The 26,828-nt window shown below is 52.4% G+C and overlaps 1 protein-coding gene across 2 annotated transcripts in view; it reads left to right on the plus strand.

The window, feature by feature from the left end:
* Positions 1-16,989: 16,989 nt before the first annotated feature.
* ppp4r2b (protein phosphatase 4, regulatory subunit 2b) overlaps positions 16,990-26,828 on the plus strand; it is a 67,468-nt gene continuing 57,629 nt past the window's right edge. The window contains exons 1-2 of one of the 2 annotated variants that reach the window (XM_041191365.1): positions 16,990-17,182; positions 17,323-17,404. In XM_041191365.1, the coding sequence (XP_041047299.1) occupies positions 17,149-17,182; positions 17,323-17,404 (116 nt within the window). In that variant the 5' untranslated portion in view covers positions 16,990-17,148. Of the gene's footprint in view, positions 17,183-17,319; positions 17,405-26,828 lie in introns of both variants that reach the window. The other variant, XM_041191364.1, reaches the window with a different exon arrangement.

Raw genomic sequence — 26,828 nt, forward strand, 5'->3', positions numbered from 1 at the left:
TATTATATCTTTGTTCAAAAACAAAGAGTGCAAGCATCAACCCAGCAACTACGAGCCAGTCAGTTTAACTCCGTTGTGGGAAAGCTTTTAGAAATGATAATCAGGGACAAAATTAACAGTCACTTGGACAAATGTGGATTTATTAATGGAAGCCAGCCTGGATTTCTTAAAGGCAATTTGACTGAAATGTTTAATGAGTGAACAGACACAGTTGATGAGGATAATGTGGTATACATGGACTTCCAAAAGCCATTTGATAAGCCACATAAGAAGCTTGCCAGCAAAGTTGAAGCCCATGAAATAAAAGGAACAGCAGCAACATATTCATGAAGTTGGCTGAGTGACAAGGAACAGAAAGTAGTGGTGAACTACTGTTTTTGTGTTCTTAAAGAAGATCGAGGGGTGTTTCCCAGATGTCAGTACAAGGACCACTGCTTTTCTTGAAATATGTTAGTGACCTAGACTTGGGTGTAGAGGGCACAGCTTCAACATTTGCAGATGATAAAAAACTTGGAAGTTTTGTGACCTGTGAGGAGGATAGTGATAGACGTCAATAGGACTTAAGCTGGTGGAATGAGTGGACATGTAGAAAATGACATTTAATACAGAGAAATGTGAAGTGATACATTTTGGTAGGAAGAATGAGGAGCAGTATTATAAACTAAAGACTACAGTACTAGAAGGGATGCAGGAAAGTGAGACCTGGGGCTATATGTGTACAAAACATTGAAGGTGGGAGGGCAAATTCAGAAAGCAGTTAAAAAGACATATGGGATTCTGGTATTTATAAATAGATGTATTGAATACAGAATGTTAATTCATTCTGAAGCCAGTTGGTGAAGTAGGAAACGAGATGCCAATCTTTAACTTAATACTAGATTTATTTATACAATGCAACATTACAAATGTCTGGGTCATCCGTAACCGATACCCTTTGTCGCATATATGCTCAAGGTACTTAATCACTGCCCTCCACTTATATATCCTTATTCTTAATGCAATTAACATGCCATTAACAGTGTATCCTCTTTTTAAATCAAAACATTATAACATACAAACAGCATTTCAAAACAAATTGAAGAGAAAGAAAAAACAATTTTCCATATTCTGCATACCACATCATAATATAAGATGCTGCTGTTCCAGGATCTCCAAATCTGTCTGTGCAAGCATTCCTTTTTGCAAAGCAATCCAACAACTGATAATTTGCATCAACCCATTTTATCTTGGAGATTTCTTTCCTTTCTGGCATCTCTTTTCCACGAGCAAGGTCAGCACTTAGACATTTATCAGTCACATTTTCTGTGAAATCTACGTTATGCCACAGGGAATGATTATCTATATTACATTCAATGGGCAACTATTCCCAGACACCCCTTGTAGAGAATTTCCCCAAAGTGTTTGACAAGTAAAACTATTGCCTGCAACTTCCGAGCTTAAGGCATCGTGTCTGCTGGGTACCCCAAAGGTGCACTGGGGAATCCCTCCCCGGATGTTTCCAGTTAAGGATTGCACGGCGATTGCCCAGGAAGTTCCTGCACTGGGGACCATCTGAAAATGTGCTTTAAATTGCAAACTTTGGATGGTCTTGACTGTCTTAGGTCAATAGTTACCCAGGAAAGGTTAGAAGAATTAAAGCCACTTCTAGCTTCTAGGTTACTATTGTACTAACCTCCCTTAGGACACCCAACTAACCCCCATCCAGCCCAACCCCAACAACCCCTCATCTCCCCACAGGACCATCCCCAATCCCACATGGGATCTCCCGATTACCTCCTGACAGCCCCTCGACCTGCATGGGACTTCCTGACTACACCCCACCTGACTACTTGACTTCCCCACACCGACTGACTGATCATCCCCCCAAACCGACTGACACCCCCCCCACAGTGACCCCCCATTCTCTGACTGACCCCCACCCCGACTGACAACCCCCTGCTGACTGTAGGCCCTGGGAGTGCAATTCACTACACAGATCATACATGGCCTGAGTTGGGAGGTCAAGTGAAGGTTAGAAATTATGAGCAGAGTGGCAATCCAACTCAATTGCCACTCCACCGGAAGTTATGGCCCAATATTTCTATTGCATTTACAAAAGCCAGTGTTCCCACAGCTAAAGTACTTCTAACAACCTTTTTTTATTTTCTTAGCTTACCAGGCTAAGGGACAACATTTTCTATTTTCACCCACCAAAAATATTATAAAATCAGCTGTACTCAAATACCCATCCAGAAGGTTGGAATGGGAAGCATCACTAAAAATTACCAATTTCATGTCCTTCCGGTCCTCCAAGGTTGGAAACTTGATTATGCATTTCTCTGTATTGAATTTTTAAAAATTGTTTTATTTGCCCTTACAACATAGGATCATAGGATTTAGAAGCTGGAGTAGGTCAGTCAGCCCTTCGAGCCTGTTCCACCATTTGATAAGATCATGGCTGACCTGGTTGTGGTCTCAACTCTACTTTGCCGTCCATCCTCCACTGCCCTTGACTTCCTTGTCTATCAAAATTCTGACTAACTCTGCCTTGAATAATTTCAATAACCCAGCCTCCACTGCTTTCTGGGGAATTCCAGACTAACGACCGTTTGAGAGAAAAAAAATTCTCCTCATCTCTGTCTTAAATGGTAAACCTCTTAACCTATGTCCCCTAATTCTAATCTCTCCCACAAGAAACACCTTCCAAGTATATACCCTATTAAATCCCCTTAGGATCTTATATGTTTCAGTAAGATCACTTCTCATTCTTCTAACTACCAATGTAGTATACATCCTTGACTATAGCGCATTTCATCATCGTACTTAGATGTAATAACATCTTTCTATAATGGCCTAGCACGATTTATTGGGATATGAGTGATACTTTGTAGGTAAGATTGTTGATTTAAGGTTACTCCAACCCTAATACTTAATGTTCATGACTATATATTTAAAGGCCCCTGAAATGGGACTTCCAATTTTAAATTCCTCTTTTTATCTTATCTATAACAAATTGCACAAGCTTCCTCATAGAAAATCACTGACATGTATCATAAAGATGTGGTACCAATAGAATATGGCTACATCTGCTTTCAGTTGAGTATAACCTACTTTAAGCAAGACAGATGTAACTGAGAAATAACATAGAGATAAAAACAAAAAAACTGCGGATGCTGGAAATCCAAAACAAAAACAGAATTACCTGGAAAAACTCAGCAGGTCTGGCAGCATCAGCGGAGAAGAAAAGAGTTGACGTTTCGAGTCCTCATGACCCTTCGACAGAACTTGCGTTCGAGTCCAAGAAAGAGTTGAAATATAAGCTGGTTTAAGGTGTGTGTGTGGGGGGCGGAGAGATAGAGAGAGAGAGGTGGAGGGGGGGGGGTGTGGTTGTAGGGACAAACAAGCAGTGATAGAAGCAGATCATCAAAAGATGTCAACGACAATAGTACAATAGAACACATAGGTGTTAAAGTTAAAGTTGGTGATATTATCTAAACGAATGTGCTAATTAAGAATGGATGGTAGGGCACACAAGGTATAGCTCTAGTGGGGTTTTTTTTAATTTTTTTTTTATATAATGGAAATAGGTGGGAAAAGGGAAATCTTTATAATTTATTGGGAAAAAAAGGAAGGGGGAAACAGAAAGGGGGTGGGGATGGGGGAGGGAGCTCACGACCAAAAGTTGTTGAATTCAATATTCAGTCCAGAAGGCTGTAAAGTCCCTAGTCGGAAGATGAGGTGTTGTTCCTCCAGTTTGCATTGGGCTTCACTGGAACAATGCAGCAAGCCAAGGACAGCCATGTGGGCAAGAGAGCAGGGTGGAGTGTTGAAATGGCAAACGACAGGGAGGTTTGGGTCATTCTTGCGGACAGACCGCAGGTGTTCTGCAAAGCGGTCGCCCAGTTTACGTTTGGTCTCTCCAATGTAGAGGAGACCACATTGGGAGCAACGAATGCAGTAGACTAAGTTGGGGGAAATGCAAGTGAAATGCTGCTTCACTTGAAAGGAGTGTTTGGGTCCTTGGACGGTGAGGAGAGAGGAAGTGAAGGGGCAGGTGTTGCATCTTTTGCGTGGGCATGGGGTGGTGCCATAGGAGGGGGTTGAGGAGTAGGGGGTGATGGAGGAGTGGACCAGAGATAACATATCCTTGCTGCATCATTCAATCATAAGCACATTTGTTTAATTTCCATAGCTTCCCTTCTACATCGCTTGTCTCTTTAGGTGGTTTCAAAAATACTTCTCTGAAACTTTTCTCCCTGTAAAAATATGGCTTTTATATTGATCGACCTACATTCCCACAAATCTGGTCACCAGAGCTAAGGGAATTTTCCACATTACTTTTTCCCACTGTCAGGGAGTCCACTTTAACCTCTTGATCTCCAGGTTGCCCTTTCCCCTTCGAGACCCTGAGCCACTTGCCCCATTTGGAAGGTCTATTTCCTGCACGCCTATGTGATAAGTCTGGCTGTCCCCTATCTGGCACTTCAGAGTAGACACCAATTTCCTTCCAACTATCCAACTCGTTTTTTCTTCTAATTTGTTGGCAGCCACCAAAACTTCTCGATCATAAGGGCTTCGACTTCTAATAGTGCTTCTAGATTGTTCTGTAGTTCTTGTTCTATTGCATAATCTAGTCAAGCTATGACTCTATTTGCACTTCAATGTCTTTCTGGGCTTCTATTACAGGATGTCTCCCTCCAATGATCAGAGGTTCTATCATCAGTATGTGATTGTTTATACTGCAAGAGTCAGTCCCAGGTCCATTATGAGAACTTGCACAGCTTTTTCTAGCTTTCCATTTTTTTCATCCCGTTCTATAAGTCCACAGATCTTGTCCATTATTTTGGACATTTAATCAATATTTGAACCCGCCAGTAGCTTTCCCTGCTCTCCCTGCAATAGTTGTATGTTCCTCCATTCACTTGTCCCTTCTGGTATGTATGTCACCTAAGTACCAATCTCTAGGCAGTTATCCTGTGCACCAGTATCATTCCACCTAATACCACCCAGCCCCTAATCTAACAAATCCTGTTTCTCTTAACTGTCAGCAGATGACTAGGTGAGGTACAGTGTATCTCATCACTTTCTATTAACTGCTCAGATTCCAAAGGTTTGTAATCAACCCTAGTTAACCATGATGGTTTGGAAGCAGATGGGTGTATTAGTGTGAGGCAGCATGGTTTTGCAAAGGGAAGGTCATGTCTCACTAACTTGATCGAGTTTTTCGACGAAGCGACAAAGATGATCAATGATGGAAGGTCAGTAGATGTTATCTACATGGATTTCAGTAAGGCCTTTGACAAGGTCTCTCATGGCAGACTGGTACAGAAGGTAAAGTCGCATGGGATCAGAGGTGAGCTGGCAAGATGGATACAGAATTGGCTTGGTCATAGAAGACAGAGGGTAGCAGTGGAAGGGTGCTTTTCTGAATGGAGAGCTGTGACTAGTAGTGTTCCGCAGGGATCAGTGCTGGGACCTTTGGTGTTTGTAGTATACATAAATGATTTGGAGGAAAATATAACTGGGCTAATTAGTAAGTTTGCAGACGACACTAAGGTTGGAGGAGTTGCAGATAGAGAAGAGGATTGTCAAAGGATACAACGGAATATAGATCGGTTGGAGACTTGGGCGGAGAAAAGGCAGATGGAGTTTAATCCGGACAAATGCGAGGTAATGCATATCGGAAGGTCTAATACAGGTAGGAATTATACAGTAAATGGCAGAACCCTTGAGTGCATCGATGGGCAGAGGGATCTGGGTGTACAGATCCACAGGTCACTGAAAGTGGCAGTGCAGGTGGATAAGGTTGTCAGGAAGGCATATGGAAGGGGTATTGAGTATAAAAGCTGGGAAGTCATGCTGCAGCTGTATAGAACTTTGGTTCGGCCACACTTGGAAAATTGCGTGCAATTCTGGTTGCCACATTACCAGAAGAATATGGAGGTATTGGAGAGGGTGCAGAGGAGGTTTACCAGGATGCTGTCTGGTCTGGAGGTTATTAGCTATGAGGAGAGGTTGGAGAAACTCGGATTGTTCTCACTAGAGTGACAGAGATTGAAAGGCGACTTGATAGAAGTTTACAAAATTATGAGTGGCATGGACAGAGTAGATAGTCAGAAGCTTTTTCCCAGGGTGGAAGAGTCAATTACTAGGGGACATAGAATTAAGGTAAGAGGAGAAAACTTCAGAGGAGATGTGTGGGGCAAGTTTTTTACGCAGAGGGTAGTGAGTGTCTGGAATTCGCTGCCAGAGGAGGTGGTGGAAGCAGGTACAATAGTGGTATTTAAGAGGCAGCTTGACAAATACATGAATAGGATGGGATTAGAGGGATACAGACCCCGGAAGTGCAAAATGTTTTAGTTTGACAGCAATATGATCGGAGCAGGCTTGGAGGGCTGAAGGGCCTGTTCCTATGCTATACTTTTCTTTGTTCTTTAATTGTAATACCTTCTAGAGCAGGAGGACTATCACACAGCACAGAAGATAGGTTGGGATTCCTTTCATGGACCAATTGACAAAGGACTATACCCCAATCATCTGAAGTGAATTCTTTGCATGAACTGCCTATGCCAATGCAATTGTTAACTTGCAGTTTGGTTGATCGACTAAGATCTTATGAAGCAACTCATTGGTCACTGCATGATTTCTTTCAGAGTCCAAAGGACTTTCAGCTGCGGTCCTTATGACCACAATGTACACATTTTCACATAAGCTTGTCATTGCCAATTCAACCCACCCTCCCAGATGCCAGTCAAAAATTTAGCTGGTGTTCCAAGTCCGGATCCTATCAATTTTTGTATGTCTTTATCTACTAACACCCTTTTGTCCCTGTATGTTACTGCACAAACACATAGCCGCCAGATTCAGTCTATAAAATGTAAAATGAAAATGTTTGTCTTTGTCCCACTCCTTTAAATCTATGGCTACTACTTCATTAAACTCTTGTGTCAATATAAGAGTTACACTGGGGTGTGGCAGTGTCTGCTGCTATGTTTTACGTATGTCACATTTTGCTGTAATCACTTCAATGAACATTGTATGCTCATCATCAACCGCACCTCCCTCTGTTAGTAGGATTTTTAATCTATGACAAGGGTGAGCAAATTGTGTAACTTTGAAACAATTCAATTTTTCTTCCTCTCACATTTTTATCACCTGATGCCATTAACACTTCTTTAACATCTGATTAGAAATGTCAGGTTTTGTTAAGGGGGTGCAATCGTGCCCTGATTGGAAAGGCAGTGGATCTGCAGTTTACCCAAAAACAATTGTCTTTATCATATTCTATGTCCAAATTCATCCTTGCCTTTGTCATGGAAGGCTTGCTCAGCAGCAATGGTAACTCACTAGCAACTACATCAGTACTAATAAAGTGGCTTACTCCAGTTATTTTGCATGTAATCATCACTCTTTGTAGTGCCCTCAATGTGTTGTCACCCCAGAACCTGAAACAAGTTGAATTTTCATACTCCCAGACTTTACTATTGAGTGAATCTAAATAATATTTTAACCAATCTGTTCCACACAGTGTCAAGGTGCAGCCGCTATCTAACAAAACATAATTACATTAATTACTGGACTAAAGCTTCTTGCGACTAATACAATTCCCCCCGACTGACCATCATTATGTCTTGCAAATTCTGTTTCACGTGTTGCTTCAAAAACTCCGCTGTTCTGCTTTTGGCAGTTCAGCCCTTTATGTTATTTTGAGTCACATCTGCAGCAACTGTTACCCGGGCAATCCTAGGGTTCATTCTCCTACTATTGCTACTCTAATCCTGTCATCTGCTGCGATATCCAGATCCATTAAAAGCACCCTCATTTTCATTCCTTCAGTCCATAACTTTTCTGTTATACTGATGCCTGCACCTTGTATCTGAACAATCTTGACAGGCAGCCATCATTGTGTCCTGCATCCTTTGTGACACCATGGAATGTCCCATTTGTACCACCAAGTCTGCTGGAAATGACTGCTTCTCCAGAATTTTGTTTTAAAGCAGCAGACATTTGATCCGAAAGGATGTCTTTTTCTGAGAATTGAAAAAAAAATCTTAGCTTCCAATCTTCACCTTTAGGCAACCATTCCCTGCTACCACAATAATTCATTTTCAAGCCAGTTAGTGCAGTAGGAAACCAGGTACCGATCTTTTACTTAATACTAGAATTATTTACACAATACAACATTACAAATGTCTGTTTCCTCCTTAACCAACACCCAATGTCACAGAAGCATCTCTTTATACTCTTTTGAGCAAAACAATTAACAAATGGACAAATTAACGAGTATCTCTTTATACGTGCTCAAGGTTCATAATCAATCAATAGCATCCACTGGTATATCCTTAACTTCAATAACACAATTAACTTACCATTAACACAGAAGTAAAGAAGTTATGGTGAACATTGATAAAATACTGATTTCACCTCAACTGGAGTATCTTGTCCATTTCTGAGCACCACACTTTAGGAACGATGTCAGGTTTTAGAGAGTGTGCAGAAAAGATTAACAAGAATTTTTTTTTATTTTTTCATGAGATGTAGGCTTCCCTGGCTGGGCCAGCATTTATTGCCCATCCATAATTGCCCTTGAGAAGGTGGTGGTGAGCTGCCTTCTTGGACCGTTGCAGTCCATGTGGTGTAGGTACACCCACAGTGCTGTTAGGAAAGGGGTTCCAGGATTTTGACCCAGCGACAGTGAAGGAAAGGCAATATATTTCCAAGTCAGGATGGTGAGTGACTTGGAGGGGAATTTCCAGATGGTGGTGTTCCCATCTATCTGCTGCCCTTGTCCTTCCAGATGGAATTGGCTGTGGGTTTGGAAGGTGCTGTCGAAGGAGCCTTGGTGAATTCCTGCTGTGCATCTTGCAGATGGAACACGTTGCTGTTACAGTGCATTGGTGATAGAGGGAGTGAATGTTTATGGATGTGGTGCCAATCAAGCAGGCTGCTTTCTCCTGGATGACATCAAGCTTCTTGAGTGTTGTGGGAGCTGCACTCATCCAGGCAAGTGAGGAGTATTCCATCACACTCCTGACTTATGCTGTGCAGATGGTGGACAGGCTTTGGGGAGTCAGGAGGTGAATTACTTGACGCACGATTCCTAGCCTCTGACCTTCCCTTGTAGCCATAGTGTTTATATGGCTAGTTCAGTTCAACTTCTGGTCAATGGTAACCCCCAGGATGTTGATAGTGGGGAATTCAGTGATGGTAATGCCATTGAACATCAAGGGGCGATGGTTGGATTCTCTCTTATTGGAGATGGTCATTGCCTGACACTTGTGTGGTGCGAATGTTACTTGTCACTTGTCAGCCTAGGCCTGGATATTGTCCAGGTCTTGCTGCATTTGGACATGGACTGCTTCAGTATCTGAGGAGTCGCGAATGGTGCTGAACATTGTGCAATCATCAGCGAACATTTCCACTTCTGACCTTATGATGGAAGGAAGGTAATTGGTGAAGCAGCTGAAGATAGTTGGGCCAAGAACACTACCCTGAGGATCTCCTGCGGTGATGTCCTGGAGCTGAGATGACTGAACTCCAACAAATTTCCATGGATTAGGGACTTCAGTTATTTGGACAAAATGGAAAAGCTGGGGCTGCTCTCCTTTGAGTGGAGAGGGTTGAGTGGAAATTTGATGGAAGAATTTGTTTAGAGAAGTTCCTTTGTGCACTGCGGCTTGCCCTAGGCTTACCATAGACATGTGACCTCTGATGCCACCCTCTTTCTATAAAGACTTGAGAGCAGAGCCATTTCATTCACCATTGGAACACGGTGTCAGGAATGTGCAGCTGAAATTGAATGGATTTTGATAGCTGGAAGAGAGCCAGCTGCTGTAAGAAACAGCAGAGAATAATTAAAACTTCAGTCAGCAACCTTTTACAGGACATTGACTGCTGGGTGAGTCAATATGGCTTTGAATATTCTAGTACTGGCTGCTATGAGGATGAAGGGAGCTTTGAAAATAAATTGGAGATTCTCTCAACCTCAATGGCAGAACTATGAAATTGCCACGAGTTAAACAAGAAATCTAGACAAATAAGATTGACTACCTTCTGAGAGAAGAAATTCCTCCTCATCTCTGTTTTAAATGGGTGACTCCTTACTCCGAGATTATGCCCTCTGGTCCCAGACTTCCCACAAGGGGAAACAACCTCTCAGCACCTACCCAGTCAAGCCCTCTAAGAATCTTATTATTTCAATAAGGTCGCCTCTCATTTTTCTAAACTCCAATAAGTACAGGCCCAACCAACTCAACCTCTCCTCATAAGAAAATCCCTCCATACCTGGGATCAACCTAGTGAACCTTCCCTGGACTTCTCCAATGCCAGTATATCTTTCGTTAGTGAAGGGGACTAAAACTGTTCACAGTATTTTAGGTGTGGTCTAACTAGTGCCTTGTATAGTTTTAGCAAGAATTCCCTATTTTTATACTCCATCCTCCTTGAAATAAAGGCCAACATTCCATTTGCCTTATCTATTACCTGCTGAACTTGTATGTTAGCTTTCTGGGATTCATGCATGAGGACTCCCAAATCCCTCTGTGCTGTGGTTTTCTGCAGTCTTTCTCCATTTAAATAATATTCAGCTCCTCTATTCTTCCTGTCAAAATGCTTAACCTCACATTTTCCCACATTACATTCCATCTGCCAAGTTTTTTTCCACTCACTTAACCCGTTTATATCCCATCCTGAAAATGCCTCCCTTATCCCAACTTTCTGTCTTCTTTTAGTTAGTCAGTCCTCTATCCATGCTAATATACTACCCTCAACACCATGGGCTCTTATATTAAGTAGCCTTATGTGTGGTACCTTATCGAACACCTTTTGGATCTTCTTGTTTCCCCTTTATCTATCCTGCTTGTTCCCTCCTCAAAGAATTCTAAATTTGTCAGGCATGATTTTCCCTTCATGAGGCTATGCTGACTTTGCTGATTATATTATGCATTTCTTAATGCTCTGCTAATACATCCTTTATAACAGACTCTAACATTTTCCCAGTGACAGATGTTAAGCTAACCAGCCTATGGTTACCTGTTTTTTGTCTCTCTCCCTTTTTGAATAAGGGCATTACATTGGCAGTTTTTCAATTTTCTAAGGCATTTCCAGAATCTATGGATTCTTGGAAGATTACTACCAATGCATCCACTATTTGTGTAGTTACTTCCTTTAGTATCCTAGGATGCAACCCATCAGGTCCAGTGGACTTGTCAGCCTTTCGCCCCATTAGTTTCCCAAGTACTTTTTCTCTAGTGATAACGATTGTATTTATTTCCTCAACACCTTTTGCCCGTTGATTATTTAGTATTTTTTGGAATGCTATTAGTGTCTTCTGCTGTGAAGACTGATGCAAAGTATTTATTCAACTCCTCTGCCATTTCCTGGTTTCCCATTATTATTTCCCCAGCCTCATTCTCTAAGGGGCCTAAGTTGACTTTGGCCTCTCTCTTCCTTTTTATATATTTAAAGAAGCCCTTACTGTCCGTTTTTATATGACTTGCTAGTTTACCCTCAAAGTTTATTTTCTCCCTCTTTATTATTTTTTGGGCATCATTTGTTGTTTTTTAAAACTTTCCCAATCCTCTGGCTTACCACTAATCTTTGCCACATAGTATGTTTTTTTTTAGTTTGATTCTATCTTTAACTTCCTTGGTTACTGTGGCTGGTTTATCCCCTTCCTAGAATCCTTCTTTATCACTGGGATATATATATAGGGGAATTAATTTCCTCATCCCCCTCACCCCTCCCCACTTTCCTCCCCCTCCCAGTTTTTTCCTCCATCACATAGCCCTCCCCTTTTCCTCCCCTCATTCCTCCCCATGCCCCCCCCCCTTTCCGTCCCCTCATCCCCTACCCCTCATATCCTCCTCCCCTTCTTTCCTCATTCCCTTCTCTCTCATACTCCTTCCTGTCTCTTTCCGCCCCCCTCCCCACCTTTGCTCGTCCTCATTCCTCCCCACCTCTCTCCTCCCCATAGAAGAGCTGAGACAGAGAGAGGGACACTAACATGCAGAGAGCAGAGATAGATAAGAGAGAGACTATTTTCTTCAACTTACAGGAAAACTAATAGTTTTTGTAGTTAAACAGCAAAACATTAGACAGTTTGGGGAATAGAGGAGCAGAATTATTTGGATGCTAGGTGTTTTTCTGCAGCACAATCAGTCAGGAGAAGTAAAACTGAGGCATTAAGGCACCAACAGTGGCAAGAGAATACATTGCATCGTATTTGATGGAAACAACTATGTAGTTTGTGTGCAAATCTTCATTGTGTTTAATTGAAATAAAACTGAGTTTGCCAGACTTGTCTGGTCTCACTCCATTTTCTTTTGGACCAACGTTGTTAGAATAATTGAAAGTTAAAAACTACCCTTGCTGTTAAACCTCAGTTCTCTGGTTTGAGAAAGGAGGATAAATGCCTATTTGATCAGCATTTGATACTAATCCCTTCCTGGGTGTGGATCTATTATCAGAATAGGTCACGGCTGATAGTGATAATGGCAGATTCACTGAAATTAATAAGTACAAGGATTTATATCTTTCCCCCAGCATCAAATGAATACAGTTTTATTGGAAAGTATTCTCTCAAAACCTAAATAAAGATCTGGAGGTGATGAGTATAGATGCTGTAGATGGTTTCTCCCTGGATACTTTCTTGTGCTCAAGCAGGCTGTTTGCAACCTTGGCATATGATAGACCCTGAACTGAATCTCTGACCCCATAACCTCTCAATTACTAGGATTGGGTACTTTCATCTTCCATCTCTGCTCCTACCTCAACTCATATGAAGCTGAAACCCTCCTTAATGATATTGTTACCTCCAGACTCAACTGTTTCAAAGTTTTCCTGGCCAGCTTCCCTCCTTTCAAGGCAGTAACCATTAGTTCATTCAAAACTCTACTGCTCATATCTTAAAGCTCACCAGTTGCTGCTCATCCATCATCTCTGTGCTCTCTAACCTACATTGACGCCTTGTCCAATAAAACCTCAATTTTAAAATTCTCATCCTTGTTTTTAAAATCCCTCAATATCTCTTTAACCTCCTCCAGCCGCAGAGAACTCTATGCTTCTCCAAATCTGGCTTCTTGTACATCTCTGATTTTAGTTGCTTCACTGTTGTTGGGCTGTGCCTTCAGTTGTTTAGGCCCTGAGCTCTGGAACTCCCTTCCCAAATCTCTTTGTCTTTCTAATTCTTTCTCTTCCTTTAAGATGCTCCTTAAAACCTCACTTCATGACCAAGCCTTTGATCAACTGTCCTAATATCTCCTTACATAGCCCAGTGTCAAGTGTTTTTGATAATGCTTTTGTGAAGCATTTTACTAATTTAGATTTACTATATAAATGCAAGTTGCTGTTGCTATGTGTGTCAGCACATTGAGACTCTGTGGTCTGACTGCACTGTTCCACTCCACCCTTACATATATCTTCATTTTCCTGCAATGTCACCTGCAGAATTCCTGAAATTCTACCATTGCTTCCCTCCTCTTCTCCATCTACATGCTGCTAGTTAATGACATGAACCTCAGACAGAGGCCAGTTTCTATATATATGTTGATAACACTCAATTCTCCCTCTCTACCTCCTCTCCTGTTCCCATCATCACCGCCAATATTGGGCTGTCTGTCTGACTGCAAATCATGGATGAATTATGACTCCCTCATGAATTCCGGCCCTGTTCCCTCCCCACTTCTGTCCACTGCACCCCAACTCCCCACCCCACTTCAACTCACCCCAATCACTCATTACTGTTGGAAAAGGGCCCAGTTTGTGCTCTGCGAATGAAGAATTCAGATCAGGAACTTAGCGTGTGGGAAGTCTCAGACCTGAAATCGCTCTACTATTTCATGGCTCAGTGCATTACAATTACACAATACACCTTTATGCTCTGCTCCCTGGCCATAAACTCTGTCCACTCTCCTTGGCAACTGTCTGAGGCAGATTTTTTCACAACATCAGTGTAATATTTAACCCTGAGGTGAGCTTCCAACTCATATTTGTGCCATCACTAAGATTGCCTTTTTTTTTAATTCGTTCACAGGATGTGGGCATCACTGGCTAGGCCAGTATTTATTGCCCATCCCTAATTGCCTCTGAGAAAATGGTGGTGAGTTGCTTTCTTGAACTGCTGCAGTCCATGTGGTGTAGGTACACCCACAGTGCTGTTAGGGAGGGAATTTCAGGATTTTGACCCAGTGATAGTGAAGGAATGGTGATGTATTTCCAGGCCAGGATGGTGTGTGACTTGGAGGGGAACTTGCAGGTGGTGGTGTTCCCACATGTCTCCTGCCCCTGTCCTTTTAGATGGTAGTGGTTGTGGTGAGTTTCTGCAGTGCATCTTGTAGTTGGTGCACATTACTGCCACTGTGCGTCAGTGGTAGAGGGAGTGAATGTTGAAGGTGGTGGATGGGGTGCTAATCGAGCAGGCTGCTTTCTCCTGGATGGTGTCGAGCCTCTTGAGTGTGATTGGAGCTGCACTCATCCAGACAAATGGAGAGTATTCCATTCTTGACGTGCCTTGTAGATGGTTTACAGGCTTTGGGGAATCAGGAGGTGAGTTACCCACTGCAAGATTCCTAGCCTCTGACCCGCTCTTGTGGCCAGTCCAGCTCAGTTTCTGGTTAACGGTAACCCTCAGGATGTTGACAGTTGGGGGATTCAGTAATGGTAATGCCATTTAATGTTAAGGGGAGATGGTTAGATTCTGTCTTGTTGGAGATGGTCATCGCCTGGCATTTGTGTAGTGCAAATGATGCTTGCCATTTATTGCCCCAAGACTGAATGTTCTCCAGGTCTTCCTGCATATGGGCCCAGATTGCATCTCTAGAACATGGCCCAACTCTACCCCTGTCTCAGATTACCTGCTGCTGAAACCCTCATTTATGCCTTTACTTCCTGTAGACTTGACTATTCTAACACAGACCTGGCCGGCCTTCCATAAACTACCCTCTGTATGCTTGAGGTCATCTCTGCTGCCTGTGTCCTACCTTGCACCAAATCCCATTCACCCATCATCTTCGTACTTGCCTACTTAAATTGGCCCCTGGTTAAGCAATGCCTCAATTTTAAAATTCTCATCCTTGTGTTCAAATCTCTTCATGGTCCCTTCCCTTCATATCTCTATAATCTCCTCTAGCACCACAACCCTCTGAGATTTCCGCACTCAACTAATTCCATCCTCTTGATGTAGACTTAGATTTAGTTCCTCCGGTTCTGTACGGGATAATAGATAGCAAGACTCCACCACTGTCCCTGCTCTGTTAGAGTCTCTTTTGCTCCAGCCCAGGCAGTGTCCCGCTCTCAGAGGCCCTCCCTAAATTTACTTTGGCCAGCCCTGTCTTCTTCTTCCACCTGGTGGTGTCCACTCTACTGCCACTCTGGCAGGGCGTACGTCGGGGTGGCGAAGGACGTGAAGGACCAGCAACAGTCATCCCTCAATATCCCACAAGTGCTACATTCCACTGTAGCACTTCCTTGTTGGTGATGTTGTCTGTCCACATGATGCCCAGGATCTTACGTAGGTAGCACTGGTGAAAGGCATTCAATTTACATGATGCCTTTGCTGTTGTCTTCCGTGTCTCGCTGGCACAGAATGTGGTTGGTACTACCATGAACAGCCACGATTTTAATCACTCCACCATTAGTGGCCATGCTTAGGCCCTAAAGCACTGGAATTCCCTCCCAAAACCTCTCCTCCTCTTTATTTTGCTTTTTTCTTTTAAAGCACTTTAAAACCTATAGCTCTCACAAAGTTTTTGGATCATGGCTTGCTGTCATATTTTATTTTAGAATGCTCCTGTGAAGCCCGTTGGGACTTTTTATTACATCAAAGGTGCTGTGCAAATACATGTTATTGAAGTTGCATAAATATACATGCAAGAACTGCTCATTTTTGCATGGATCATTGTAATGGTAATTTTGTGGAAGTGCACGAGTTTGAAGTATGATAAAGCGTTAGTGCAGTACAAGTATTGGTTACATTAAAATGGCTTTGATGTGAAACTTTAAAACAAGAAAAATATTTTTGTGTCTTACATAAGCCTATTTTCGGTCTAGCATCAGAAAGAGCACACAACTCAGTACGTTCCAAAGTCATGCCAGGTCAATGGAAATGATAAGGATGGCTTCCTCCGTATCACACACTGATCTGTACAACTTTGGAAAGTGTGACTTTGCGCAAAATCACGACTGGAGCAGAACCACAATTATCACTAACATAGACGCTACAGATTACAGCAGGCAAATCGGGATGTGGGGCAGCTGATCATTAATTATTTTTGAAGCAAATACTAAATAAGTCTAGATAGAATAGCAGCGGCGAAGCTGCTCTTGTGTGAACCTCCTTGCCTGAACCTCTGTGTTGCACCAATTATACACGAGTGAACGATATATGTTGAACCGGGATAAAAGCAAAAAACTGCGGATGCTGGAAATCCAAAACAAAAACAAAAATACCTGGAAAAACTCAGCACGTCTGGCAGCATCTGCGGATAGGAGCACAGTTAACGTTTCGAGTCCGAATGACCCTTCAACAGAAGGAATATAAATCTGTGGCTTGGTAGAATTTTTCAGTCTTTCTGCCCAGGATCAAATGTTAACGTTTCGCATCAAACCCACGCTAACCTAACCAATATTTTTCCTACACTGACGCTTTATCATGCTTCTAACACATGCGCATCCGCACAAACTGCGATTATAATTATGTAAGCAAATATTAGCAGGAATTATGTGTTCTTGTGACAGTGTCCTCAGGCTGCATTTTTATTATTATGACAGAGGGATAAAATAAATTAAATCTATTTTCTAATGACGCCGTGCCTACCAAAATGCACCCTGATGCATGCATTGCTTTATTTTTCTGGACAAGATACAAACTGATTTGGATGCACTGAACTTCACTTTTGTAAGTGTTGCGTGTTTGCGGCGTGCGCATGTGCGACGCTGCCCGCTGTTCCAGGAGGCTGGCGGTCGGAGTGACGTTAGAGCGGCGGGGCGGTCGGAATGACATCGGCGCGGTTGGGCGGAGTGACGTCAGTGTACGGCGCCATGTTGTGTGTCTCACTCTGTGCCGGGGCCGCTGACTGCTGAGGTTTTAGGGGGGTGGGAATCTTTATTTGGCGGTACTCTGGTTGCCGGTGACTGGCGCGGGGGGGAATCGGTTTTAGTTGCACCTCCAAGATGGAGCCTGAAAGCCTTTTGGAAGCTCTGGCAGGTCAGTGGCCGCGGACGATTATTTGTTGGTGATTTCTGTCTCCAGCGGGTAGGAATGTGCTGCTGAAATTGGGCTGGAAAGCCTCGGCTTCCCTTTCCTTCCCCTTGATAACTGGCACTCTGTCTCTTTCCCACCAGCAGATTTCGAGAAAAAATCCAAAAAGGAAGTGTCGTCGCTGTTGGACCAGTTCCTTTGTCATGTCGCAAAGACGGGAGAAACCTTGTGAGTGAGAGCGCGGGGCCTGAGGGGGCAGGGAACTGAGGGCAACTCTGAGACCGTGGGGTAGGTGGGGGGCTGCTCGGCCTTAAATCGCTGCTGGGTGTGCTCGGCCGCACTTCACCCTGTTGAGCAGTTCACTCTGGCCTAAAGGAGGGGGGCAGCTGAGGGCGGGCAAGCGGCCGCATTACTTTCAGTTCAGCTCAGCCCAGGATCCGTAGTTCCCTGGTTTGAAATCACACTTTTCCAGGCACATAACGTGGGCACAATGTGGAAGGGGGGCAGTGGTAGGGTGGGTGGAGGGAGGACCAGTGGTCTGGGGGCAGACAGTTGGATTGGGGGCTAAACATAGAGCCTGGGGTGGACAGAGGGGCTGGTGTTGACTCCCAGCAGTTGAGACCTAGTTGCCACTTCCATGTCAGACTTCGGCCCTTCTTACTGTTAGACTGCGTGAATTACTTTCCAATGCTGAATTATTACCCAATCCAAATAGACTCAATTGCCCCACGTTACCTGATGAAGAATCAGCCTTGGTGTGTGGCAGAATGCATTGAAACACTTCGATTGAAAATAGGAGGCCGAGGGGCACAACTCCCAGGATCTGTCCGATGATGGAATAGAAAACTTAAATGTTATATTTTGAAATACAAAGAATTTGTATTGCTGAACTTTTGGTGGGAGAAAAAGTTAATTGCCCGAAGGCATGAATGAGCTCTGGCCCAAGTTATTTTAATTTTGAGACAAGAATGGGATCCCCTCAATCTGTGTTTTTGTAAACTGACATTCAAGTCTTCACTTGGATAAAAATCCCACAGGAAATGGAGGTCAATGGGAAGCCTTTCAAATTGATTGCTCCCTCTGTCTTCTCCCAGATTGAACTGTTTAAGGAAGCCTGTAAAACAAGGTGGATCCATGGTTTATGATAATGAAACCAAACTAGACCTTCAGCGAGTGGATTTGTATCAGATTTCCAACCCAGACTCGACATGAACATTTTCCTGGGGATGCCCTGGGCTTCACCTTATTTTTTTTGACTGCATTTGGAATACCAGATCAAATGCTTGGGAGGAAGGAAAAGGAATTCTACTGAACTCCTATCCCCACCCTCGTGACTTTCATTTCCCTCCCCCCACCACCACACACACGACCAATACACTCTCATTTTAAAATCAACCCCACCAAACTCTTTTCAAAATCAGCCCTCTCTGCCCGCCACTATCCACACAGACACCCCCCTCGTTCCCCCGTGAGTCCCCCCTCGTTCCCCCGTGAGTCCCCCCTCGTTCCCCCGTGAGTCCCCCCTCGTCCCCCCCGTGAGTCCCCCCTCGTCCCCCCCGTGAGTCCCCCCTCGTCCCCCCCGTGAGTCCCCCCTCGTCCCCCCCGTGAGTCCCCCCTCGTCCCCCCCGTGAGTCCCCCCTCGTCCCCCCCGTGAGTCCCCCCTCGTCCCCCCCGTGAGTCCCCCCTCGTCCCCCCCGTGAGTCCCCCCTCGTCCCCCCCCGTGAGTCCCCCCTCGTCCCCCCCCGTGAGTCCCCCCTCGTCCCCCCCGTGAGTCCCCCCTCGTCCCCCCCGTGAGTCCCCCCTCGTCCCCCCCGTGAGTCCCCCCCGTGAGTCCCCCCGTGAGTCCCCCCTCGTCCCCCCCGTGAGTCCCCCCTCGTCCCCCCCGTGAGTCCCCCCTCGTCCCCCCCGTGAGTCCCCCCTCGTCCCCTCCGTGAGTCCCCCCTCGTCCCCCCCGTGAGTCCCCCCCTCGTCCCCCCCGTGAGTCCCCCCTCGTCCCCCCCGTGAGTCCCCCCTCGTCCCCCCCGTGAGTCCCCCCTCGTCCCCCCCGTGAGTCCCCCCTCGTCCCCCCCGTGAGTCCCCCCTCGTCCCCCCCGTGAGTCCCCCCTCGTCCCCCCCGTGAGTCCCCCCTCGTCCCCCCCGTGAGTCCCCCCTCGTCCCCCCCGTGAGTCCCCCCTCGTCCCCCCCGTGAGTCCCCCCTCGTCCCCCCCGTGAGTCCCCCCTCGTCCCCCCCGTGAGTCCCCCCTCGTCCCCCCCGTGAGTCCCCCCTCGTCCCCCCCGTGAGTCCCCCCTCGTCCCCCCCGTGAGTCCCCCCTCGTCCCCCCCGTGAGTCCCCCCTCGTCCCCCCCGTGAGTCCCCCCTCGTCCCCCCCGTGAGTCCCCCCTCGTCCCCCCCGTGAGTCCCCCCTCGTCCCCCCCGTGAGTCCCCCCTCGTCCCCCCCGTGAGTCCCCCCTCGTCCCCCCCGTGAGTCCCCCCTCGTCCCCCCCGTGAGTCCCCCCTCGTCCCCCCCGTGAGTCCCCCCTCGTCCCCCCCGTGAGTCCCCCCTCGTCCCCCCCGTGAGTCCCCCCTCGTCCCCCCCCGTGAGTCCCCCCTCGTCCCCCCCGTGAGTCCCCCCTCGTCCCCCCCGTGAGTCCCCCCTCGTCCCCCCCGTGAGTCCCCCCTCGTCCCCCCCGTGAGTCCCCCCTCGTCCCCCCCGTGAGTCCCCCCTCGTCCCCCCCGTGAGTCCCCCCTCGTCCCCCCCGTGAGTCCCCCCTCGTCCCCCCCGTGAGTCCCCCCTCGTCCCCCCCGTGAGTCCCCCCTCGTCCCCCCCGTGAGTCCCCCCTCGTCCCCCCCGTGAGTCCCCCCTCGTCCCCCCCGTGAGTCCCCCCTCGTCCCCCCCGTGAGTCCCCCCTCGTCCCCCCCGTGAGTCCCCCCTCGTCCCCCCCGTGAGTCCCCCCTCGTCCCCCCCGTGAGTCCCCCCTCGTCCCCCCCGTGAGTCCCCCCTCGTCCCCCCCGTGAGTCCCCCCTCGTCCCCCCCGTGAGTCCCCCCTCGTCCCCCCCGTGAGTCCCCCCTCGTCCCCCCCGTGAGTCCCCCCTCGTCCCCCCCGTGAGTCCCCCCTCGTCCCCCCCGTGAGTCCCCCCTCGTCCCCCCCGTGAGTCCCCCCTCGTCCCCCCCGTGAGTCCCCCCTCGTCCCCCCCGTGAGTCCCCCCTCGTCCCCCCCGTGAGTCCCCCCTCGTCCCCCCCGTGAGTCCCCCCTCGTCCCCCCCGTGAGTCCCCCCTCGTCCCCCCCGTGAGTCCCCCCTCGTCCCCCCCGTGAGTCCCCCCTCGTCCCCCCCGTGAGTCCCCCCTCGTCCCCCCCGTGAGTCCCCCCTCGTCCCCCCCGTGAGTCCCCCCTCGTCCCCCCCGTGAGTCCCCCCTCGTCCCCCCCGTGAGTCCCCCCTCGTCCCCCCCGTGAGTCCCCCCTCGTCCCCCCCGTGAGTCCCCCCTCGTCCCCCCCGTGAGTCCCCCCTCGTCCCCCCCGTGAGTCCCCCCTCGTCCCCCCCGTGAGTCCCCCCTCGTCCCCCCCGTGAGTCCCCCCTCGTCCCCCCCGTGAGTCCCCCCTCGTCCCCCCCGTGAGTCCCCCCTCGTCCCCCCCGTGAGTCCCCCCTCGTCCCCCCCGTGAGTCCCCCCTCGTCCCCCCCGTGAGTCCCCCCTCGTCCCCCCCGTGAGTCCCCCCTCGTCCCCCCCGTGAGTCCCCCCTCGTCCCCCCCGTGAGTCCCCCCTCGTCCCCCCCCGTGAGTCCCCCCTCGTCCCCCCCGTGAGTCCCCCCTCGTCCCCCCCGTGAGTCCCCCCTCGTCCCCCCCCGTGAGTCCCCCCTCGTCCCCCCCGTGAGTCCCCCCTCGTCCCCCCCGTGAGTCCCCCCTCGTCCCCCCCGTGAGTCCCCCCTCGTCCCCCCCGTGAGTCCCCCCTCGTCCGCCCCCCGTGAGTCCCCCCTCGTCCCCCCCCCCGTGAGTCCCCCCTCGTCCCCCCCCCCCGTGAGTCCCCCCTCGTCCCCCCCCCGTGAGTCCCCCCTCGTCCCCCCCCCCGTGAGTCCCCCCTCGTCCCCCCCGTGAGTCCCCCCTCGTCCCCCCCCGTGAGTCCCCCCTCGTCCCCCCCCGTGAGTCCCCCCTCGTCCCCCCCGTGAGTCCCCCCTCGTCCCCCCCGTGAGTCCCCCCTCGTCTCCCCCCGTGAGTCCCCCCCGTGAGTCCCCCCCGTGAGTCCCCCCCGTGAGTCCCCCCCGTGAGTCCCCCCCGTGAGTCCCCCCCGTGAGTCCCCCCCCGTGAGTCCCCCCGTGAGTCCCCCCTCGTCCCCCCCGTGAGTCCCCCCTCGTCCCCCCCGTGAGTCCCCCCTCGTCCCCCCCGTGAGTCCCCCCTCGTCCCCCCCGTGAGTCCCCCCTCGTCCCCCCCGTGAGTCCCCCCTCGTCCCCCCCGTGAGTCCCCCCTCGTCCCCCCCGTGAGTCCCCCCTCGTCCCCCCCCGTGAGTCCCCCCCTCGTCCCCCCCCGTGAGTCCCCCCCTCGTCCCCCCCCGTGAGTCCCCCCTCGTCCCCCCCCGTGAGTCCCCCCTCGTCCCCCCCCGTGAGTCCCCCCTCGTCCCCCCCCGTGAGTCCCCCCTCGTCCCCCCCCGTGAGTCCCCCCTCGTCCCCCCCCGTGAGTCCCCCCTCGTCCCCCCCCGTGAGTCCCCCCTCGTCCCCCCCCGTGAGTCCCCCCTCGTCCCCCCCCGTGAGTCCCCCCTCGTCCCCCCCCGTGAGTCCCCCCTCGTCCCCCCCCGTGAGTCCCCCCTCGTCCCCCCCCGTGAGTCCCCCCTCGTCCCCCCCCGTGAGTCCCCCCTCGTCCACCCCCGTGAGTCCCCCCTCGTCCACCCCCGTGAGTCCCCCCTCGTCCCCCCCCGTGAGTCCCCCCTCGTCCCCCCCCGTGAGTCCCCCCTCGTCCCCCCCCCGTGAGTCCCCCCTCGTCCCCCCCCGTGAGTCCCCCCTCGTCCCCCCCCCCGCGAGTCCCCCCTCGTCCCCCCCCCCCGCGAGTCCCCCCTCGTCGCACCCCCCCGCGAGTCCCCCCTCGTCGTCCCCTCTCGTCGCCCCCCCCCCCGGCGAGCCCCCCCTCGTCGCCCCCGGCGAGCCCCCCCTCGTCGCCCCCGGCGAGCCCCCCCCCCCCCCGGCGAGCCCCCCCTGCGAGTCCCCCCTCGTCCCCCCCGCGAGTCCCCCCCCCCCCGTCCCCCCCTCGTCTTGTCCCCCCCGAATCCCCCTGGTGTGCGGCCCCCCACCCCGAATCGCCCCTCTCCCCCCCCCCCCCCGAATCCCCCCTTTTCTCTCCCCCCCTGAATCCCCCCTTTTCTCTCCCCCCCCCCCGAATCCCCCCTTTTCTCTTCCCCCCCCGAATCCCCCCTTTTCTCTTCCCCCCCGAATCCCCCCTTTTCTCTTCCCCCCCCGAATCCCCCCTTTTCTCTTCCCCCCCCGAATCCCCCCTTTTCTCTTCCCCCCCCGAATCCCCCCTTTTCTCTTCCCCCCCGAATCCCCCCTTTTCTCTTCCCCCCCTGAATCCCCCCTTTTCTCTTCCCCCCCCGAATCCCCCCTTTTCTCTTCCCCCCCCCGAATCCCCCCTTTTCTCTTCCTCCCCCCGAATCCCCCCTTTTCTCTTCCCCCCCCCCGAATCCCCCCTTTTCTCTTCCCCCCCGAATCCCCCCCTTTCTCTTCCCCCCGAATCCCCCCCCTTTCTCTTCCCCCCCGAATCCCCCCCTTTCTCTTCCCCCCCCGAATCCCCCCCTTTCTCTTCCCCCCCCGAATCCCCCCCTTTCTCTTCCCCCCCCGAATCCCCCCCTTTCTCTTCCCCCCCCGAATCCCCCCCTTTCTCTTCCCACCCGAATCCCCCCCTTTCTCTTCCCACCCGAATCCCCCCCTTTCTCTTCCCCCCCGAATGCCCCTTTTCTCTTCCCCCCCCTCCCCCTCCCTGCCTCCACCCCCTCCCCCTCCCTGCCTCCGCCCCCTCCCCCTCCCCCTCCCTGCCTCCGCCCCCGCCTCCGCCCCCTCCTCCTCGCCAGCTCCGCCTCCTTCCCCTCCCTGACACCGCCTCCTTCCCCTCCCTGGCTCCGCCCCACTCCCGCTCTCTGGCTCCGCCCCCTCCCGCTCTCTGGCTCCGCCCCCTCCCGCTCTCTGGCTCCGCCCCCTCCCGCTCTCTGGCTCCGCCCCCTCCCCCTCTGGCTCCGCCCCCTCCACCCCTCTGGCTCCGCCCCCCCCTCCCCCTCTCTGGCTCCGCCCCCTCCCCCTCTCTGGCTCTGCCCCCCTCCCCCCTCTGGCTCTGCCCCCCTCCCCCCTCTGGCTCCGCCCCCCTCCCCCCTCTGGCTCCGCCCCCCTCCCCCCTCTGGCTCCGCCCCCCTCCCCCCTCTGGCTCCGCCCCCTCCCCCTCGCTGGCTCCGCCCCCTCCCCCTCGCTGGCTCCGCCCCCCCCTCCCCTCGCTGGCTCCGCCCCCCCTCCCCCTCGCTGGCTCCGCCCCCCCTCCCCCTCGCTGGCTCCGCCCCCCGTCCCCCTCGCTGGCTCCGCCCCCCGTCCCCCTCGCTGGCTCCGCCCCCCGTCCCCCTCGCTGGCTCCGCCCCCCGTCCCCCTCGCTGGCTCCGCCCCCCCTCCCCCTCGCTGGCTCCGCCCCCCCTCCCCCTCGCTGGCTCCGTCCCCCCTCCCCCTCGCTGGCTCCGTCCCCCCTCCCCCTCGCTGGCTCCGTCCCCCCTCCCCCTCGCTGGCTCCGTCCCCCCTCCCCCTCGCTGGCTCCGTCCCCCCTCCCCCTCGCTGGCTCCGTCCCCCCTCCCCCTCGCTGGCTCCGTCCCCCCTCCCCCTCGCTGGCTCCGCCCCCCCCCCGCGCTGGCTCCGCCCCCTGGCTCCGCCCCCCCGGCTCCGCCCCCCGCGCTGGCTCCGCCCCCCCCCGCGCTGGCTCCGCCCCCCCCCCCCCCGCGCTGGCTCCGCCCCCCGCGCTGGCTCCGCCCCCCCGCGCTGGCTCCGCCCCCCCCCGCGCTGGCTCCGCCCCCCCCGCGCTGGCTCCGCCCCCCCCGCGCTGGCTCCGCCCCCCCCGCGCTGGCTCCGCCCCCCCCGCGCTGGCTCCGCCCCCCCCGCGCTGGCTCCGCCCCCCCGCGCTGGCTCCGCCCCCCCCCGCGCTGGCTCCGCCCCCCCCGCGCTGGCTCCGCCCCCCCCCCCCCCCCCCGCGCTGGCTCCGCCCCCCCCCCCCGCGCTGGCTCCGCCCCCCCCCCGCGCTGGCTCCGCCCCCCCCCCCCCCGCGCTGGCTCCGCCCCCCCCCCCCGCGCTGGCTCCGCCCCCCCCCCCGCGCTGGCTCCGCCCCCCCCCCGCGCTGGCTCCGCCCCCCCCCCGTGCTGGCTCCGCCCCCCCCCCGCGCTGGCTCCGCCCCCCCCCGCGCTGGCTCCGCCCCCCCCCCCCGCGCTGGCTCCGCCCCCCCCCCGCGCTGGCTCCGCCCCCCCCCCGCGCTGGCTCCGCCCCCCCCCGCGCTGGCTCCGCCCCCCCCCCCGCGCTGGCTCCGCCCCCCCCCCGCGCTGGCTCCGCCCCCCCCCCCCCCGCGCTGGCTCCGCCCCCCCCCCCCGCGCTGGCTCCGCCCCCCCCCCCCCGCGCTGGCTCCGCCCCCCCCCCCCCCCGCGCTGGCTCCGCCCCCCCGCGCTGGCTCCGCCCCCCCCCCCCGCGCTGGCTCCGCCCCCCCCCCCCCCCCCGCGCTGGCTCCGCCCCCCCCGCGCTGGCTCCGCCCCCCCCCGCGCTGGCTCCGCCCCCCCCCCGCGCTGGCTCCGCCCCCCCGCGCTGGCTCCGCCCCCCCGCGCTGGCTCCCCTCCCTCCGTCCCCCCTCTCTCTCCGTGCCCCCCTCCCCCTCTCTCTCTCCGTGCCCCCCTCCCCCCTCTCTCTCTCCGTGCCCCCCTCCCCCCTCTCTCTCTCCGTGCCCCCCCTCCCCCCTCTCTCTCTCCGTGCCCCCCTCCCCCTCTCTCTCTCCGTGCCCCCCTCCCCCTCTCTCTCTCTGTGCCCCCCTCCCCCTCTCTCTCTCTGTGCCCCCCTCCCCCTCTCTCTCTCCGTGCCCCCCTCCCCCTCGCTGGCTCCACCCCCCTCCCCCTCTCTGGCTCTGTGTCCCCCCTCTCTCTCTGTGCCCCCCTCCCCCTCTCTCTCTCTGTGCTCCCCTCCCCTCTCTCTCTCTCTCTGTGCCCCCCTCCCCCCCTCTCTCTCTCTGTGCCCCCCTCCCCCTCTCTCTCTCTCTCTCTGTGCCCCCCTCCCCCCCTCTCTCTCTCTGTGCCCCCCTCCCCCTCTCTCTCTCTCTCTCTCTGTGCCCCCCTCCCCCTCTCTCTCTCTCTGTGCCCCCCTCCCCCCCTCTCTCTCTCTGTGCCCCCCTCCCCCTCTCTCTCTCTCTCTGTGCCCCCCTCCCCCTCTCTCTCTATGCCCCCCCCCCTTCCCCCCCCCGCCCCCTTCCCCCCCCCCCTCTCTCTCTGCCCCCCTCCCCCTCTCCTCTCTCTCTCTGTCCCCCCTCCCCACCTTGTTCACTCTGGGTCCTTTCATTCACATCTTATTCCTGTCTGATTTGAAGGCTGAAATCAGCATTTCCATTTGAAAATGCAGCCAACGCTGTTGTCTCTGCTCCTGTGTAAACTGCACGGCTGTCCCGGGACCATGTGAGCTGAATGGCTTTGCAGCTGGGAGGAATCCTTGCACCCCTGTACTGGAGCTGCGGTCAAGCCAGAGCTCCAGTCTCCCTTTTCTGGGTTCGGGCCCAGCTGCTGGGTTGGTTTGCCTCGGGGCTGCATTGTGCAGAAACTGGGACTCCCAAGTCAGTTACAAAATGAGTAGGAGCTAGTCAGCTACCTGTGGCTTCACAATTGGTAACCCCCTTAATCAGATGTTCAGCATCGACACACTCTTCAATGACAACAGCTCAAACACACGCCTCATGGGTAGGGACAAAAGTTGCCCTTACCGCTGAGCTGCTTTGAATATTTGCGCGAGCGCTGCACTTCATTGATTCACATCCAATCTGGGGTTTGTAGGTTATTTTCATGGTTCCACCAAGAAATAATAAAGTAGCTTGTACTTTTGACCTCGAGTGTTTTGAGTCGAAGTTTGTGTTCTATTAGTTTTAAAAGTACGGACTATGTCATATCAGTACCATTGGAGAGATTGCTGAACTATTGTGAAGAAGCAGGATTAACAATTCAAACAGAAGCTCTTTCCGTTTGATCAGAATAATCTATCTACTTATAATTCATCCTTTACACTGTACGACTCATGTACCAAGCTTTTCAACTGTCAGCAGTAGTGTGCTTGGGTAACGCATTGCAAATATTTCACGGATGAGTCTATTACTCTCCTGCCTTAAAACAGCTGACTTATGTTCCAGTTGCTTTTGAGTTAAACAAGTAAAATGGCGTTCTTCTATGTTTTTGTTAATTTAGGTGGGGAAAGATCATTGTGTTGACAGGGGCAATGGTGAACATTATTCATTTACTCGATATTTGTGTTTTTGGTACTGAATTAGTAAACCTGTTTTCTGATCAGGCTTAGCGCCTGTGACCCAGAGTGGATGTGGGTCCAGCTCAATTCAAAGCTTGGGAGCCTGTTGGGCTTCCTATAATATCTTATGTTAGATTTGCTTTAGGTGTTATAAAAATCCTATGTCTGTGGAACAAGGCTATTTATTTTTG

Source organism: Carcharodon carcharias, chromosome 7 (genome assembly GCF_017639515.1).
Source record: "Carcharodon carcharias isolate sCarCar2 chromosome 7, sCarCar2.pri, whole genome shotgun sequence".
Classification (NCBI taxonomy): Eukaryota; Metazoa; Chordata; class Chondrichthyes; order Lamniformes; family Lamnidae; genus Carcharodon; species Carcharodon carcharias.